The 19143-nt window shown below is 34.4% G+C and overlaps 1 protein-coding gene across 1 annotated transcript; it reads left to right on the forward strand.

Moving 5' to 3' along the window:
* The first annotated feature begins 389 nt into the window (after positions 1-389).
* stum (stum, mechanosensory transduction mediator homolog) lies at positions 390-18756 on the forward strand. Its single transcript, XM_058757069.1, has 3 exons — positions 390-708; positions 12261-12440; positions 17276-18756. Exons 1-3 carry the CDS (start codon positions 540-542, stop codon positions 17308-17310), a joined length of 384 nt encoding a protein of 127 aa, XP_058613052.1. The 5' UTR covers positions 390-539; the 3' UTR covers positions 17311-18756.
* The last annotated feature ends 387 nt before the right edge of the window (positions 18757-19143 follow it).

A 19143-nucleotide genomic window follows, 5' to 3' on the forward strand; every position in this document is an offset into this window, starting at 1 on the left:
CTCAAGAGTAACCAGCAGAAGGAGTTTCAGAAGGAGGTGTTTACATTTGCCTTCCTTGAGCTCGCTGTTCTCAATGAGCTCCTAAAACATTGCATGAAAGTGAGATTTAAAAGGTTACTATATTCTAAATTTACTGATTGTTGCAGCCTACAGTATTTTTAAGCAATATAAAAACATTCAAAAATCCATAAAAATTTAAATATGTGAAGAAATTACAATTTAACTTTAAAGTCATATGTGTTGGCTGAATGTTCTTTTTTGTGTGAACTAATATCAGTAATATTCCAAACAATCGGGATAATCCAGTTATAACCTGTCGATTAGGTCCGTTAAAGTCACCACTGTGACTTTAAATCCATTGTGTAAGGATCTACTATCGCTCACTGACACAGTAGTAAGTGTGACGCCTACCGTTCACTGCGCGCACTCATTTCAACCCAACATAAAGCTGACGCTCGCCCTGGAGCTGTGCCTGATAGTGTCCAGTACAAACCAAAACAAGGATTTCTAGCTTTGCAAGTAGTTTAAACAATCGGGAAATGGACCAGAAAGACACAGAAATGAACGAAAAAGGAGTTTCTTCTTCTACCAGCGGAGTTGTTGTTCAAGTCAGGGAGAAGAAAGGAGCTTTACGCGCTGCCATCCCCTATATGCCTTTCCCAGTAGCTGTCATCTGCCTGTTTCTCAACACATTTGTTCCCGGACTGGGTGAGTACGACGAGGCGATTCGCTCATTTACACACAACCACCTGACCTGCGAGAAATAACAGCGTAGGCTACTTACGCCCGAAAAAACGGCGTTCCATCAACAAGTTCTTTCAGTGCAAGTCATTTAAATTTGCTTTGAATATACTTATGCAGTTTAAATATATCTATACTACATGCTTGCAATTATTGTTTATACTTTACAATTGCGATTTGAATGTCTAAATACTTTGATTAACGCTTATTTTATGTGTTCATTCATTTAATTCATTCATGCATTTCTTAATACGTTTTTATTATATTTTTGGTGGTATTTTTGTATATGGGTCAATGACGTGACGTTAATTTTTTTGTACGTGTCTGTTACTTATCACAGCAAAACAGAAAAATGCAGTTCATACAGACAAATGGATCCACCTACAATGAACATGTTTTCAATTTCTGAATTAAAATCTATTTTTATGTGTTTGTGGGGCATGAAGTCAAACATGTGGGTGGTACAATGAAGAAAGAGTCTCATCAAAAGGCTGAAAATCTCAACAAGATGACCCTTGAGTAGGTTGGCTGACCTTGTGTTATTATTGCTTCGGAAAATAAATATTGAATAAGTTTTGTTTGAATAAAAGTAGTACAAGCAACATGTAGAAAGCCATGTTGTTGTCATGTGACAAAAAAAAACATAAACAGGAAATGATATCTTGATTAGTTCAAGATGTCATATAGTAAAACCCCCCAAAAATTATATAATATTTTGGCTTGTGATTTAAAAATGCATGATATTTGTGAAAATAATGATTAATATGCTTACTCTGTAGTCAATGTATATGTTGTTACTTTTTTGTTAGAAATTATTTTTCAAAAATGCATAAAATCAATATGAATTAAAAGATTATATTTCTAACAGCCAGGTACATGTGTTTTAATATAGATTATTTTTATGATCATGAACAACATTATTTCTTATTATTGAGCCATAAAGCACCAAAGCACATTTGGAGTATATGAGCACAAACAGGATCAGATCGTGATTCTCGCTGACATTTAGGTCAACAGCTGAAAACTCATATCTTTCGACACTACTTGACTTCACCCTACACATAAAAAAAAAAAAAAAAACTCTTTCTCCTTATTTATTCCTTCCCTTGCTAGCTTGTACTTATTTAAACAATGCCTGAGACTTGGTGTTACAAGCACTTCGTTTGTTGGATTGCCTCTTCAAGATGAATCGCTTTATGTATTCCCCAATTGTAAGTCGCTTTGGATAAAAGCGTCTGCAAAATGACTAAATGTAAATGTAATGTAAATGTAATGATTCAATACAAGCTATTTTTTATTTCAGCTCATGTCCAATTTTTGAAGTGTGGTAACAGATCCATCCCGTGCACCCGACAGCATACCAGAACAAATAATCAACACGATCATAAATAATTGCATCCACTCCATTATCCTGATTGATGACTTGACCTTTTCTCCTTCCTAGCCGGTCCGTTCATCCATCTCGATATTGTCATTTCCAACTTGATTCTCAATCTAAGTGATTGCTAATGTCTGGTATCTGGTCATGTGTGTGATCAGCTTTTGCGAGCATCTTCTTTCATCCAACATGCCTCTTTTCTTAATTGCCAAAAGATTGTGCTGTGATGTCAGTCTCCAAAGATGGATTATTTTATTTATCTTTAAGAATTAGACACATTTAAAACATCACTTTGTAGCTTGCAATTATCAAAGTATAAAAGCACACATGGCAGAAGAATATTGATCTCCCTTATGTCTAATAAGGCTGGGAAGCATGACCTCAGGGAATGTCTTTGAAATATGCTTGAAATAGTTACAAAAGAATCCTGGTTATTTTGCACCAAAGTCTTTCAATACAAAAGCATTGTGCTGAAACTTTACCCTGAACACATTTAATCTGTGCCAAGTGAATTGTCGTGATAGGTGAGCTGATATCTTGTGGCTCCCTTGTCTTTTATGGATAATGCAGTACATCAGATATCTCTTCTTTTTAACCCCACAGTTATGGATACCCCTTTTTGTTAACGGGAATTGACACAGATTTCACGAAATGATTCGATTTCAATTCACAAGCTCTCTATTTGGATATATTTATTAAGTTTATTGAGTTGTGTACAAATATTTAACATTTAAATAAGGCAGTTTTTAATATTTTCTAATCCAATTTGTTAAATATAAACATTTAAACTGTTGTTGTCCAAACTTGTTTTCATGACAAATTTATTAAAACATGCAATAAATGAGATGCTAATAACAGTTTAGTGTATTAAGTGTAAATGTACATTTACCTTCTCTGAGGTAAATGTAACATGACGCTTTGTTTACGAACTGTTTTCTTGACGAATTTTTGCATTTGAAACACAAAATGAGTGAATACATGAGACATGATACATTTCAGTAAGTGGTATTGTTTTTTAACATACCTTCTGATGTTCATTCATGTTTATTTTATACTATAACTAGTAGTTAAAAGAAAGAGATGATTGGTTAATATCTGCACTGCCAATTGAACTGAGGCGCTAAATCACTTGACATTACATTGATATTGATTCTTCAAAATGAGAATCAAATAAAGGTGCAGTATTTCTAAGAAATGCTTTTGAAAGTGAATCAGACCAGGCACCAAAACACACTTGTAACCAATCACGAGTAAGTACATGGCATGTTTGTGAATTAGGGGACTGACCTATCATGATCCTTTTAAGTAGGGGCGTGCTTGTTTTGTTGATTTCAAATAAGAGTGTTTTCTTAGAAATCACTTACTGCACATTTAAAAAACTGGTAATCGATATTGTCAAGTCAGCCCTGCTTTTACCAGGGCATGGGAAATATGTGGCTCCTCTATGGCATCTTTACCCAGACTTATGCATCTGGGACATTTGTAGAGCTTGGAATCCATCTCTGACAGTTGCAGTTAGATTGAACATACAGTAATCAACCCGGTGACCGCATCGCTCAGCCACTTGTGGCCCTCTGGTGTTTATGTCAATATTGGTTTCATCCATCAGGATACCCCCACTGGACCCGTGCCTCAAGTCATCTAATCTTGCAGTCCACTTCAGCATAGCCTTTCCTCCTCAAGTTTCGGCCAGTCCCTCTGGAGTCTGGAGGACATGGAGTGCTTTTGGAGGACGCAAGCATTCAGTATGAATCAGTGCGTACGCTGTATAAATACTTACAGAACGAACATGCATTCTACAGGCAGTAATATCCCTGTCTCGTATCATCTGTGCACGTGGGCATGGTTTACTGAGCTCCTGTCTGCTGCACAGTTGCTCATACATAAACTAGAGCGGAATATTATGACAAGAGAGCCCATGTTTGGATGACGATGATACAAGGGAAAATGCCAAGAGCCAAATGGGGCTCTCTTGAGCACACAGTCTGTGCTCGGGTTGTCAAAGACCATTACCACTCTAGTTAGTGAGTCATACTTGACAACCTGCTCTCCTCACCTTTAATTGCCGATACTTTGCAGGGCATGTGTTGGGTGCCAGATGAGTTTAGATTCAAATCATCAAATCATGCTAATTTGCATGTGCACATGTGCACAAATTGAGGGTCTTGTTAATAAATTTCATGTCCAAACCATGACAGAGCTGGGCATCTGGGTCATTGCTTATGCAGCGATGTTGCATGAAACGGTTATTTGACGCTAATAATGCATTAACTTTTAAATAAGTTAATTGCTTCAGACGCTGCAACTAAACAAAGTTAAAAATGTTTGCTTTGGATAATTTGAAGTAAAATTTACATACAGTTGAATTTCAAAAGATGTTTGTAAATAGAAATTTTATCTAAAACAACAAAGTGTGTCCGGACAAACTTTGCATTTTTAGGTGGATGGATAGATATTTGATCATATTTAATAAATGATCTTTTGTGGACCAGGATAGAAGAACACTTCATTTCCCATAATGCATTACATGTACTGAATCTCTGTGAAATGCAATTTATTAAATCCCTATGGTTCTAAATAGTTAAAATTAAATTGTGACATTGGACTCCTGACCGGCATCTTTGAACATTTTTCTTTCCTTATGTGTTCAGCCATTCTGAAAATCTGTGGCATCAAAATTATTTTGACAGTTGGATTCACAGCTGTTTAATTTTAGGCTTGCATGCTCATTTGCACCATTTGTTCAGACATACTAGACAAATCTTGCTTTAATTCAGGCTTTGTGTGGAACAAAAATGTAGCCTTTTCAAAAGATATATTTGGTTTAGATGTAATCCGATATGGATGGAATTTTGTCCAAAGAAAGGAGTTTCTCAAGGTCTAAAAGTGGAAAACTGTTGACTTCTCATCTTGACCTGATCTGAATCTAAATGGGAAGTCTTTTCACATGGGGAAAAAAAATGAAATTTTGTGGCATTTAATACATCCAAAGGAAGGATAATAAAGTGCTAAAAGCTTTCCAAAAATAGAGGGAAATATATATTGAATATCATACAAAACCCTTGTTAGAAGCGGACTTCACTGTAAGCCTAAAATTAGAGTATCATTTAAAATGTGAGGGTTGAAGTGCAAAGAAAAGACAAAGGTCGACCACTTCAGATGCATTTAGCTTGAGAAAGTTTTATGAAAATGCTAAAACTGAATGTCCTGAATAATTTATTCTAGAATTAATGGCTTTTATTTTATTTTTTATTTTTGCTTTAATTTTCCCATTTCCACAAGATATTTTTACCCAACCAGGAATGTACAGTAAATCACATTAACCAGAGATTTGAAAATGACAGAAGTCTTTTTAGTAATAACCCTGCTGACAAAACCGTGTAAACCATTTTAAGTTGGTTTCCTGGTCTTCTACTGGTTTAGCTGGTCGACCAGCTGGTTTAGGTGCAGACCACCTTAGGCTGGTTTAAATTATTTTCTCAGCAGGACAATTTGAGAGATTTGTGTTGCTCATGACGATACTATCCCAACACTCTTTGAACTGAACCTATCGCTCTAGCCCTGGTGCTCTTCTAGTTTCCATGACAGCAGATGTTAGCAGAAGCCTGTCTGCTTGTCTCCTCTAAGATTGAAAGAGGTAGATAAGCCAGCAAATGAATTAATTCCAAGGGGGTCCTTCAAAGTGCACTTAAACGGGCAAAAAAAATGAAGTATGGTTATCGTTTTAGATTGCATTACTTCTTTTAGACCTTTAATAATATGTTAAAAGCTTCTTGTAAGCTTTTTTTTTGATAAAGCAAACGGTATTACAGAGGAAAAAACAGACATGCAGAGGAGCCAGTGACTGTCAGGTATAGAGGACTCTTGTATGCGACCTTAAATCTCTTTTGGATTCAAGCTAAAAAATAAACTGACTGCAGAGGTCAACTGTGTAGTGGTGCTCTAATTTGGTGTTTTACTTTACTCTTTTCATTGTGTTAACATATTCAAAGATTTGCAATGCATATTTAAGATGAGTCTGAAATCAAATGCTTTTAAGTATGAACGAAATTGAACGAAGTTTCCTCTCGGGCTTTGATGAAGTATGTTACATGGGTTTACAGGTGTGAACTATAAAAAAATATTCCCAGATGTACTATATATATTAGCTTAGAATTGTACTTTGACCTTTTTTTGTAACTGACAGCTGTGAAAATTAAATAACCTCAGGTCTTTAATTTAAACACAAGGAACAACTTTCCAGTTTTCTTGCTACCTACAACACCTAATTGTTTGGTGTCAGTAAGTTTTTTTTTTTTTTATTCTTAATTTATGCTTTAACTTATTTGGATGCATTACATTAATTAAAAAGTTGAAAACATTTATAATGATCTAAAACTATATATATATATATATATATATATATATATATATATATATATATATATATATATATATATATATATATATATATTAGTGCTGTCAAATGATTAATCGCGATTAATAGCATCCAAAATAAAAGTTTTGTTTACATAATATATGTGTGTGTACTGTGCACATTTATTATGTGTATATATACACACACATACAGTATATATTTAGAAAATGTACATGTATTTATTTATATTCATATAATTTATATCATTTATAAATATATTTAATATATAAACGTAACATATTTTTCTTAAATATATACATGCATGGGTACATAATAAATATACACAGCACACACATATATACTGTATAAACAAAAATGTTTATTTTGGATGCGATTAATCATTTGACAGCACTAATATATATATATATATATATATATATATATATATATATATATATATATATATATATATATATATATATATATATATATACTAGTATATACAAACACCAAACTTTTGAATGGTAGCCTGGCTCTTAGTTCAGTTTTCTGTCACCATGATACTGCATATGCGTATATAATGCTTATTTGACACATTGCTGTTTGCATGCATTATAGTAGGGAAGTATGTGCATATTTGGACAATGTTAGACTTGAACTAGACAGCCAGACTAAAAAACCTTCCCAGTTTTGTGTAAAAAATGCATCAGATAGTCAGTGGACATGTCTTATAAGGCTGAGACCCGACATAAAAAAGGAAAGGAAGAAAAACAAATAGGAAACTAATGTCTCTCAGAAGTGCAGTGAAAAAAACCACAGGACATCTCAGACCAAAATATGAGATTTCTTTTATTGAATTGCAGCTGATGGATTCAGTTCAGTTACAATATTGTACATGATTACCAGAATGAGGGCACAGTTGGTGTTTTTGTGACAATAGTTAGCTTTGAGAGCAGAAAAATGGCTTTCAGCGCAACATTTTTGGCAGCAGATAGAAGACCACTGAGTGCTGTAACTTCTAATTTTATACAGACGTCTCTTCACTCACAAAATGAGATGAATGGGATAACATCATTCAGAGACTGTTATTGGTCTCATTTTAATACAGCTGCGCTGTAGCAATCAGCAGAGACACCCGATAACAAATTACACTGATGCTCTTGCTTCAGATTACATAAGATTTGCAGTGTGATTAATGACAGAGTCTATTAGCAATAAACAGCAAACAGAAAAATCTGATTGAAAGATTTGGCAATAAAGCACAAGTTCATCTCGAAGTTTAACTTTTGGGGTAATGAAAATGTCTCAAGTTGTTCCCCTTATGGGGTTTTCATATCACAAATTGTTCTAGCATGCGTTCTCATTTCTGATTTTCTCAAGGCCCAGTCACTCCAAGTGAAATTGTCCCTTAAAGTCTGTATTAAATGAGCAGTATTGGTGCTGTGAGCCTCATAAAAGACAGTGTTAAACCAAATGACTCTCTCTTCGGAAGGGATTGAACAGCCAGTAAATGACTGATGAGTAATCAGCTTCTCACAGAATGGCTGAAAACTGCGATGGCTGCAGGCAGTCAGACTGACTTTGTTGCATCTCCTCGCAAGCTGTCTTGGCTCTCATCCTTGAGCTGTTATAAATAGAGGCCACAGAGATGTTGTGGAATTTTCAATTTCCGGAATGGTCGCTGTGCATGTTTTCTAGGCGTACCTTGAGGCTAATCCTTCACCTCGCTTTCCAAATGACTCTGTTATATATCAAGCTCTCGGGCCTAGTTTACTCGCCACCTGTGGACCAAACACAGTGTGCGTAATGTTAAATGTTAGAGAGGTGCTGTATGTACTCTGCTTAATTTTCTCCATATGCATTTCAAAAATAAGACTTAAAAAATGACTTTATCATATAGCTCTACTAGCTTACAAAAGCTTACATTGCCATGAGTTAACATTTAACATTTTCAAACAATGGATTCCCTCAAGAAGTTAATGCACAATCATACGTTACTGACTTATTTAATCAAAATACAGTAAAATGGTAATATTGTAAAATATTATTACAGTTTTTAAAATGTACATTTATTCCTGGAATGGCAAAGCTGAATTTTCAGCATTATTACTCCAGTCTTCAGTGTCACACGATCCTTCAGAAATCATTCTAATATGCTTATTTGTTGCTTAAGAAACATTTCTTATTGTTAGCAATGTTGAAAACAGTTGTGCTGCTTAATATTTTTGTGTATAAAAAAATGTTGTTTGTTGGCATCAGTTGTTCCATGAAGAACCTTTACCATCCAAACTTTCTATCGCACAAAAGATTCTTCAGAGGAAAATGGGTCTCTAAATAATAAAAATGTTCTATATAAAATGCTTCTTTTAAGAAATGTTCACAGAAATGGTTCTTATGGCATCGCTGCAAATACTCCCTTTTTGGAACCTATATATTTTTAAAGGCATAGGTCTTTTGTGAAATGTTTATTACTTATTGCTAAAAATCAATATCTCTATGGAGCTTTTGAATAGCATTATAAACTCTAGAACTACTATTGTGCTTTATTTAAATCTGAAGAGATGAAGAATGTGTTGAAATCTTAAGGTCATTCTTTATCTCTCCAGTTTTATGCAATGGTTTGACGAACCATGCTGTCTGACTTGAAGAAGCTCAATCAATATGTGCAATCTACAAGTGAGGAGTCTTGTGAATGACTTCCTGAAACTGAATGGTGCATCCGCTAGCTTCAGTCTGAAGAGGGTGAACAATGAGTGAAAAGATAACAGATTTTCATTCCTTACAGCTCCAAGGGTCACCACGACTATTTATACCAAACATGCTTACAGTACGTATGTTTAAAACATCCTAGAGCGCTAAAAAAATGACATTGGCACCTGAGAACCTCCACACATGCTCTCCAAGCAACATTTGTCTCTCTCAGAAGAAAAGGAACTGAACGGGATAATTAACCTCCCACACTGGAAATGGGGCGCATGTGAGGAAGGCTGAGGAAAATTATAGTGATTGTGAGCCTAATGAGCAGGGACTAGGACCCCTCACCACCCTACTGTATCTTATCTTTAAGCATCTCTTCTTCACAGAGAAAACGAGTGTGAATGTGTGCATGCCTGCATGAATAGTTATGACGTGTGATGTGGCCTCTAAATTATATGTGTGGCATATGCAAGCAGACATTTGCCTGGGTATCCCGTGCTTAATGCAGTTTGACAGGCAGAAGCATTGTTGACAGCCTGATGCGATATCACACAGTTGATTTGTCCTGTAAGTGTGTGTGTGAGTGTCTGATAATATAGTGGAGTGGGGGTCCTCGCCTCATTCAGTTTAATTAGGGTGCTACAAACACCCAAGGCTCTGTTTGTCATATAGATCTATCTATCTATCCATCCATCTACTTCAATTTCATTTCAGTTTATACTGTATAAAAAAATTATACTTTTATTTAGCAAAGACACATTAAATTTATGTGATAAAAAAGATTTCTATTTCAAATAATTGCTGCTCTTTTGAACATTCTATTAATCAAAGACATCACAGTTTCCACAAAAATACTAAGCAACACATCTGTTTTCAACATTGATAATGATAATAAATGAGTCTTTAGCACCAAATCAGCATATTGGAATGATTTATGAATAATCATGCAAGACTGGAGTATTTATGTATTTATCTATTTGTTTGGTGACACATTAGTTTAGGGACCACTATTAACTAGTTTCTTATTAGTACACTGTAAAAAGTGAAAGTTGACTTAACTTAAAAAAATTGAGGAAACCCGTTGCCTTAAAATGATTAAGTACATAATAATAAAAAAAAAAAGAGTTAAGTGAACTTGACAATTCAATTAACTTATTTTTTTTAATTATCATTTACTTACAAATTTTAAGGCAACGGGTTTCTTCAGTTTTTTAAAGTTAAGTCAACATCACTTTTTACAGTGGCATATTACTAGCATATTGGCTGTTTATTAGTACTAATAAAGCATGTATTAATGCCTTATTCTGCAAGATCATATTTTTGATCCCTTAATCCTATGCCTTACAGTAAACTTAACAACTACCTTACTAACTATTAATTAGTAGCAAATTAGGAGTTTATTGAGGTTAGTTAATAGTGAGTTAATGGTGAGAATTGGACCCCAAATATAAAGGTGACCATTTATTCATTTATTTATTTATTTATTGCTTCATCTTAAAAATTCAAAGAAATAAATTAAATTTTTAGACACATTATTTCATAATATTTTCTGTTTAAAATATTTTAGTCTTATATTAAATAAAATTCAAATTAATATTTTTAATTTACATTATTATATTTAAAATATAAGTAGTAATGGTAAAAAATATTAACTACAAAACTGCAAATATATTATAGTAGATGTTTCACCAATGTCTGATTTATTTTTTCTTTAGAGGGCTCTTAACTGGCTTATCAGACTTTTGACTACTGAAAAAAATGTATAATATAATGTGATCATTGCATGGTATTTATGGCTCAGGTGAATGGTTCAAATGTCCCAAGAAACAAAGATTGGCAGCAAGCAGGTGATATACTTCTAGGGCTGCATGTGCCAGTCCAGCAACTGCCATTGAGTTGAATGAGAATGCTCATGCAAATATCCTCCTCAAGTCAAGGGACTAAGAGAGAAGGATATCTTTTTCCACTTCCTACACTTGTTCTTTAATTCCTTGGTGTGTATTGTAAGCTGTCTGCTTTTGGGGGCAGTACAGTACTGTATTGTTTGTATAACGGCCGTGGGAATAAAAAACTGTGAAAAGTGATTTTTTTCCCTTTTCTACTTGGAATGCCCCTTCCAAATGATAAACTTAAGTGGTTCTGTCCCAGTTCCTCTCCATAACAGCCAAGCATTTTATAGTGGCAGACCATACTGTTAACTAAAGAACAGGCTGAATCCGGGGTGAATAAAGTACATTTCTCATAATGAGGCGGCTCATCGGTTTTGTGGGCTATGCTAATGTTCAGCCACTGTCCTCCCTATTAGAATCTATTATTGTGATAACACTAATGAGATGCTAAACTGCACTTGGCAGCATAGTGCTGCCTGCTTGCTCAGACTCCTTCAGTGTGAATTATGCTTATCGGCCTTACAAATATGGAAAAGCTATTCATAACCAAATTGCCCTGGTTTAAGAGGGATAGGAAAAATGTATCTGACAAGAGATGTCTTGGCGAGTTACAGTACCATGTTGGTTAAAGTTCCCAAATGAGACTTTTCTTCAGACTAGTCCTGCAGATCTGTGGAAAGATCAGAACAGCATAACACATACTTAAATACTGAAAATGTCTCCTTGGAATTGCTTTGTGCCCAGATTTAAAAGCAGACTGCTCTTTAAAGTGAACATGAAAAGAATATCTTTATATCTTAAATAACATGCAACAAATGTTTATTTATTTGTCTTTGCATTTGTAATCCATATGATTTGTTATTCCATGATAATCTTTTAAGCATAGTACAAACATTTATTTCAGCCAAGACCGCAGATGTAATAAAAGCTACAGACATGCCTGACACTGACTGCTACTAAAATCACCATGTTAATTTATATCCAAGCTCCTCTGTTAATATTTTATGCCATAATTATGTCTCAGACCTTACTGTAATGTACGGTATTATTCACACCATGATGAATGATATCATTACAGTGTGCGGTTTTAAGCTGAGATCAAGACTGAGGTCATATTGCGTGTATTAACTATTTTAACCACAGAAGATCATATCATATTGTCCCATGTTGATGGCATCTCGCTGTATTTTTGTGACAGGTACATTCATCTCAGCCTTCACAGTTCTGTGCGGAGCGAGGACAGACCTTCCCGACAGGCACATGTGTTGCGTTTTCTGGCTGAACATTGCAGCCGCCTTCATCCAGATTGTCACCGCCATTGTCATGGTGGGCTGGATCATGAGCATATTTTGGGGAATGGACATGGTCATTCTTGCAAGTGAGTATTCCTCCATAATAGCACTACAAGCACTTTTTTCATGTAGTAAATATTTTTGGTTGTTTCAGTAACCCCCACCCAATTTACAATTTTGTCATATATATAGTTTTATTTTTTCCTTGTGGAACAGAAGAGTATTGACAACTTTGATCATTTTATGTATGCATGTATTTATTTATTTTTTATTTGCCTTTGCTGGATATTGATATCAAAGGCCATTGTGAGCTGTTGTTAAAAGAATTTATATTACAAAATAAATTCTTAAAATAATTCTACTTTTGTGTTCCAATAAAAAGTAAATAATGTGAAAACAATTATCGATTAATTGAGATGCATACAAAATAAACGTTTGTGTTTACATAATATATGTGGGTGTATGGTGTATAATTATATACACACATACATGTACATATTTATACAGTTGAAGTCAAAAGTTAACATACACCTTACAGAATCTGCAAAATGTTAATTATTTTTCCAAAATAAGAGGGATCATGCAAAATGCATGTTATTGTTTATTTAGTACTGACCTGAATAAGATATTTCACATAAAAGATGTTTACATATAGTCCACAAGAGAAAATAATAGTTGAATTTATAAAAATGACCCTGTTCAAAAGTTTACATACACTTGATTCTTAATACTGTGTTGTTACCTGAATGATCCACAGCTGTGGTTTTTTGTTTAGTGATAGTTCTTCACGAGTCTTTTGTTTGTCCCGAACAGTTAAACTGCCTGCTGTTCTTCAGAAAAATCCTCCAGGTCCCACAAATTCTTTGGTTTTGCAGCATTTTTGTGTATTGAGCCCTTTCCAACAATGACTTTTATGATTTTGAGATCCATCCTTTCACACTGAGGACAACTGAGGGACTCATATGCAACTATTACAGAAGGTTCAAATGCTCACTGATGCTCCAGAAGGAAAAACCATGCATTCAGAGCCGGGGAGTGAAAACTTTTGAACAGAATGAAGATGTGTACATTTTTCTTATTTTGCCTAAATATCATATTTTTTCATTTAGTACTCCCCTTTAAAAGCTGCAGAATATATTTACATGTTTCCCAGAAGACAAAATAAGCTAAATTTACCCTGATCTTCAAATTCAAAAAGTTTTCACCCCCCGGTTCTTAATGCATCGTTTTTCCTTCTAGGAATAGGAGATCATAGGATGCTCATGATTTCACAGATCTGTTTTTAATTATCTCTAGCGAAACTAGAACATACTGTACATTTAAAGGGATGGTCTACCTAAAAGTTAATATTCTGTTGTTACTTACTCACCCTCATGTCGTTCCAAAACTCATATACTGTAAATTTCTAAAATCTTTTGGGGTTGTTTTTGTTCATACAATTAAGGATAATAATATCAAGTGTTGTTTTGGACTTTCATCATATAGACATAAACTGCTGAAACATCTTCTGAATATCTTCTTTTGTGATTGTTCTGCAGTAGAAAGAAAATCAAACAGGTTTGGAACAACATGAGCGTGAGTAAATGATGACAGAATTTTCATTTTTGGTTGAACTATGCCTTTCACATGCGTGGTAAGTGTAGAAGATGACAGGATTTCAGCAGTCACCCTGCTGTGGGCCATAGTCAGCTCCGTTCATGTTCAACCTGACATCTTTCTCATTCCTTCTAATATCATCTCCGCCTTCCAGGGCTGTAGAAGGTGCCAGAATCCTTTGAACAATGACTATTAGAGCGGTCTGCTGGTAGGAGTGGATTGAAAGCTCTGCAGTAATTGTTCTGTGTAGGCGGACGAAGCAAATCACAGAACTTTGTCACATGTTTTTACTGTGAATGTTCATACATTGAACATTTAAATGCATATGATTCAAAATTCTAATCTGTTATTTATTTATTTATTTTGCTATTTCACAACCTTTTGGATCGAAAGTTTCTGAAGGTAGGTGAACAAAATATCTGACTTTTGTCTTGTCGCTAATTATACTCAGACCTGTCTCAAATATTATAAAACATGGCCTGCAAGCATTGGCTATGCACATACATACTGCATCTACACTGAATTTATAACAAAATACTTTTTTTTTTTGCAATGTTTCTTTGTAACCTCAATATTGTCTTTGTAACCGACCTTTGCAACCTCAATATTATCTAAGAGTGCAAGGGCTTTAATATTAAATTTAATGTAAAAGCTATATATAAAATAACATTAAAATATTATTATTTTATTATTAGTTTCTTGTTCACAGACATGAGACGCATCAACAGTCCCATTTTTAACCTAATAAAAGTATTGTTGCTATGCATTATAAGATTGGCTTTTCCACTAATGCATGAAATATTGCCTTAAAATATGGCTTAAACTTAGCATAATTAAGTTAATACATTTATATACATTTTATACATGTTCATAGACATGACATCTCTCTGTAATTAACATTTTGCCAACTATGCCAATTTTTTTTAAAGAATGATAATTTAGGGGATTAATTCTTGCATTGACAAATAATTGTCAAATCTGCAGCGTGTATGAATAACCCTTATGAAATATTACACTAATGAAAACCTTTCTAGATGCAATAGAAAACATGGTAATATCCTAAATGGCATTACACAATTATTTGATACAGGTCTGCTGTCCTCACAGTTTGGTCACTCATCTCAGCCCATTATCACTACCCATGCTGCAAGCTCGGCTTCTACCCTTCTGTTTATTCTGATCCATCTCGGATAATGTACCTCCCACCACCTGCCATCTGCCAGTCTCCTCTCAGTCTGTTTGATCCACTTTTTGTCCATTAAATGCCAGTAGAACCATAGTGCTCATTAGAAAAGAAGCTTTGCAAAAGTGCGACTTCATACAGAGACTGCGACGATGCACCACTAACTCCTTCAGTCGCACGCTGAGCCCTTTGACAAGATCTTTCAGCAGCCTTGCCTTTGTGGCTCGGCCGCCTTGAAAGACGGTTTAAAGTAATAGTTCACCTCAAAAATCATAATCCAAACCTGCATGATTTTCTTTCTTTCATGAAACACAAAAGGTGAATTTTTGAACAATGTTGTGGTAACAGGATATAATGGGAAATGAAGAATGAGGCTTATATAATGAAATTAAATAAGGAATAGGGCTGTCAAGCTTCAAAATGCACTGTAAGAATATTTAAAAGTAGTCCGATTTGTGAACGAGTCGTTCAGACCAGTTTTGTGAACTGGATTGAAGAGATCTGAATAAAAAATAAAACATTTTCATTAGGCTGAGGATTTACGTCCAGGATTTTCTTTAAGAAGGAAAGTCATTCGGGTTTGGAATGCCATGTATATTAACAAATAACTGCAGTTGTTCATTTTTGTGTGAACTATCCCTTTAACTACTATATTTGCCTTAAAGTGTGCAGTACAGATTACTAAATGGCTCGCATGCTAAAAAGAATAGGCTTGATAGTTGAAGCTTGGGTCTTGATCTTTTGAAAGCTTTAATGCATTGAGTCATCTGCGTTTAAACCTGTTATAATGCAATGCTTTAAGAAGGTCATGAGTCATTAATCTATTCCCATTCTACATCTCATTATAAACACTGCAAGATCCTGTGATATTTCAGTGCACAGATAAGACTGCTTCTCGAGCTGAACTAGTGCTGTAAAATGTATATACATATATATATATATATATATATATATATATGAAAACTGAACTGAGTCACCCCTCCAGACGGCCTATTGATGTGTCAAGTGCCACTCGCATCCGGTAGTAGTGGTCAGTATTGTAGGCGAGGGGCTGTTTTTTTGTTGTTGTTTTTTTATATTTAGGTTTGCTGGGGATGCTTTCAAACCTTCTTTAGGCTTTTTTGTAAAACTTGTTTGGTTTATATAATTTTATTGACAACACAAAAAGGATTCAAAATAATAAAATAATTAATCAAGTAAATAATAGTTAGTATTATTTATGTACTATTATTTTATATATTATATATTTATTTAAATGACCTTTTATGTTTATTTTTTCAGTATTTTGTTACTGTATGTGCTTTCATCATTATTATTTCTATTTAGCTTTATTTCCTTTTTTTTTTACTTTACCTTTAAATTATTGTTTCTAGTCTTCATTTTCATTTTTTTTTCATTTTTTCATATAATAATTAATATTTTATTTCATTTCAGCTTTATTTCAATTGACAAAAACATTTTTAAAATAATAGTTCACCAAAAAGAATTTAAATTGTCATCTTCACATCCTTCCAAACCTTTATGCTGTTATAATACAGTAACAGGAGGCTCCAAAAAAGACAAAAAAAAGTCACAAATTATGCATTATGCAAGTCATAAATTGAATAAACAAACCAGTAAATTAAGTTTTTATTCACCAATCTTTCAGTTGCAATGCTAGATATTTAACCATTCATTTTAACTATTGGGTTTGCCATAAATTTGGGGTCAGTATGATTTTTTATTTTATTTTAAGAAATTAATACTTTGGGATGCATTAAATTGATCAAGGCATTACTTCAAAATATTTATATATCAAATAAATGCAGTTTGAAGTTCTATTCATCAAAGAATCCTTGGGGGAAAAAATCACGGTTTGCCCAAAAATATTGAGCAGCACAATTATTTTCAACATTGCTAATAATAAGAAATGTTTCTTGTGCAATCAGCATATTAGAATGATTTCATGTCACACTGAAGACTGGAGTAACAGCTGCTGAAAATTCAGAAATTTACTGTTTTTACTGTATTTTAATCAAATAAATGCAGCCTTGGTGAGCATGCGAGACCTTCAAAAACATGTTCAAAAATCTTTCCGACCCCAGTATAGTGTTTACACCCAGTATAGCTGTCTTGTCAACACTGATGCTCTTGTACTTTCAGGCTACAGGGAGCAGGCCACCCCTCAACAGCTCTGATTGCAGTCCTCCAAACCTAGTCTTGAATGTGCACCTTTCTCCTGTGCTGTCTGGCCAACACGTATGGGAGCTTTGAGACGGCCCCCACGTAGCCTGGGAGGTCCAGGGGTTGATCACATGCAGATTCTCAGCCCAACTCCTGCTACTTCCTGTCAGGTACTGCATTAAGGGCACCTGACTGTTGAGGGACAGCAGAAGAGCATGAACATTCTGTGAATATCTCTAAAAATTGTGCAAACATGCGAACCGTCTATGTGCCGAACGCATCCTATACCTGTCAGGGAAAACCGATCTTAATCGTACTCTACTCTGTAGTCTTAATGTATTAAGCTGACCAATATACACTATGAACATCTGCAGTTTGTAAAATAAATATATTTGTTAAAAAGCTTTGAAGTATCTAATGAAGTAGCTGAAAGAATCTTAAAGGAACAGTTCACCCAAAAATGAAAATCTCTTTTCATTATTTACTCACCCTCATGTCTGTTCATAGAAAACAAAAATAAAATCATTTTTGGGTGAACTACTCCTATTTTGCTTCCCACAGAGCACTATGAATACATATTACACTGAATATTTATATGTCATGTGCATTACAGTGTCTCCAGTATTTCTTTATAGTGTGCTGTGTTTTTATTACTCAGATTAAGCCTTATAAAGCAGAAAGTGTGTATTTATGTGGTTTTATAAAACATACATTGTATTCTGCACGAATACATCACCTGTTTTTGTTATCTCTATTAGTCTTAAATACCCGGAGACCATCAGCCAAAAACATAACCTTTTTGCCCAGTAATTATCTATTGTTGAGTAAAACAGCCAAGTATTGGTGAATCATGGTAGGCCAGTTGCCATAGTGACTGGCCACTTTAATCAACCCATGCCTAGGGTATGAAATAACGTAATTAAGTGTGAGTTATTTTTATGTGACCAATATAAGAGAAAGGCACGGCGCAAATTGAAATAGTCAAAACCCTATGATTTAAGACTGACATTGAAAAATTAACCACCAATTGCAAATGACTGCAGCACCCGAGCAAGCAGAATTTGAGCTTTTGCTGAGTGTGCGATATATTCTGAAAAATTCAAGCCCCAAATATGAGGTACTCTGAACTGGTTTCTAATATTTTACTCACACTGAAGAGTCTCTAATTTGGTTGAGTCTCTTTTTTGGATGTTATTAATGGATATTAGCTGGTCTCTGGTGTGAATGTGTTTGAGGATTTGTTGTAAATATGGACAGAAAGTGAATTAGTCCTGTAAATTTGTGCTGTTGTGTTTAGTGCTGCCTTTTAAATACAAACAACATAATCCAGTGCTAAGTCCAAAGGCATAAATATAGTACAGCCAAACATATGTTACTAAGCAGACTTACACAATGATGCTGTCACATCTCCAGAAATGTCAGAGGTACTATATCGAATAAATTCTGCTTTCAAAAAGTGACATGGTGTCTTTGTTTTGTTTTCTAATTGCAAGAAAATACACACATCCAACAGCAACTAATCTGCTGGCATGATCAAAACTCAAAGCAATGTTTGTTTTTCTGCAATGATGTGATACTCAAAATCCTGCTAAATAGGTGTGTGGATCCTTAATTTTTAATTATTTTATTTATATCATGAAAATGCGTAGGCTATAAATAGTACGCCAAATAAAAACTAAAACTCGTGGTATTGATACGCAAAAATTGACTTTTGCGTTCATATGATACGCACGTGTTTGGCGTGCATATAATACGCAGTTTTAGCGTGCACATGATACGAAATTTGTTGGCGTGCATATAATACGCAGTTTTCGCGTACATATGATACGCATCTGCCCCACAAACCT

The sequence above is a fragment of the Onychostoma macrolepis genome, chromosome 20, assembly GCF_012432095.1.
Source record: "Onychostoma macrolepis isolate SWU-2019 chromosome 20, ASM1243209v1, whole genome shotgun sequence".
In the NCBI taxonomy this organism is placed as follows: domain Eukaryota; kingdom Metazoa; phylum Chordata; class Actinopteri; order Cypriniformes; family Cyprinidae; genus Onychostoma; species Onychostoma macrolepis.

What these genes read in the sequence shown, in the direction of transcription:
- stum (XM_058757069.1), top strand. Translation starts at nt 540, where the DNA reads ATGGACCAGAAAGACACAGAAATGAACGAAAAAGGAGTTTCTTCTTCT. An exon ending in CACATTTGTTCCCGGACTGG is followed by an intron (nt 709 to 12,260) that starts GTGAGTACGACG and finishes TTTTTGTGACAG; the next exon opens with GTACATTCATCTCAGCCTTC. An exon ending in GGACATGGTCATTCTTGCAA is followed by an intron (nt 12,441 to 17,275) that starts GTGAGTATTCCT and finishes TTGTACTTTCAG; the next exon opens with GCTACAGGGAGCAGGCCACC.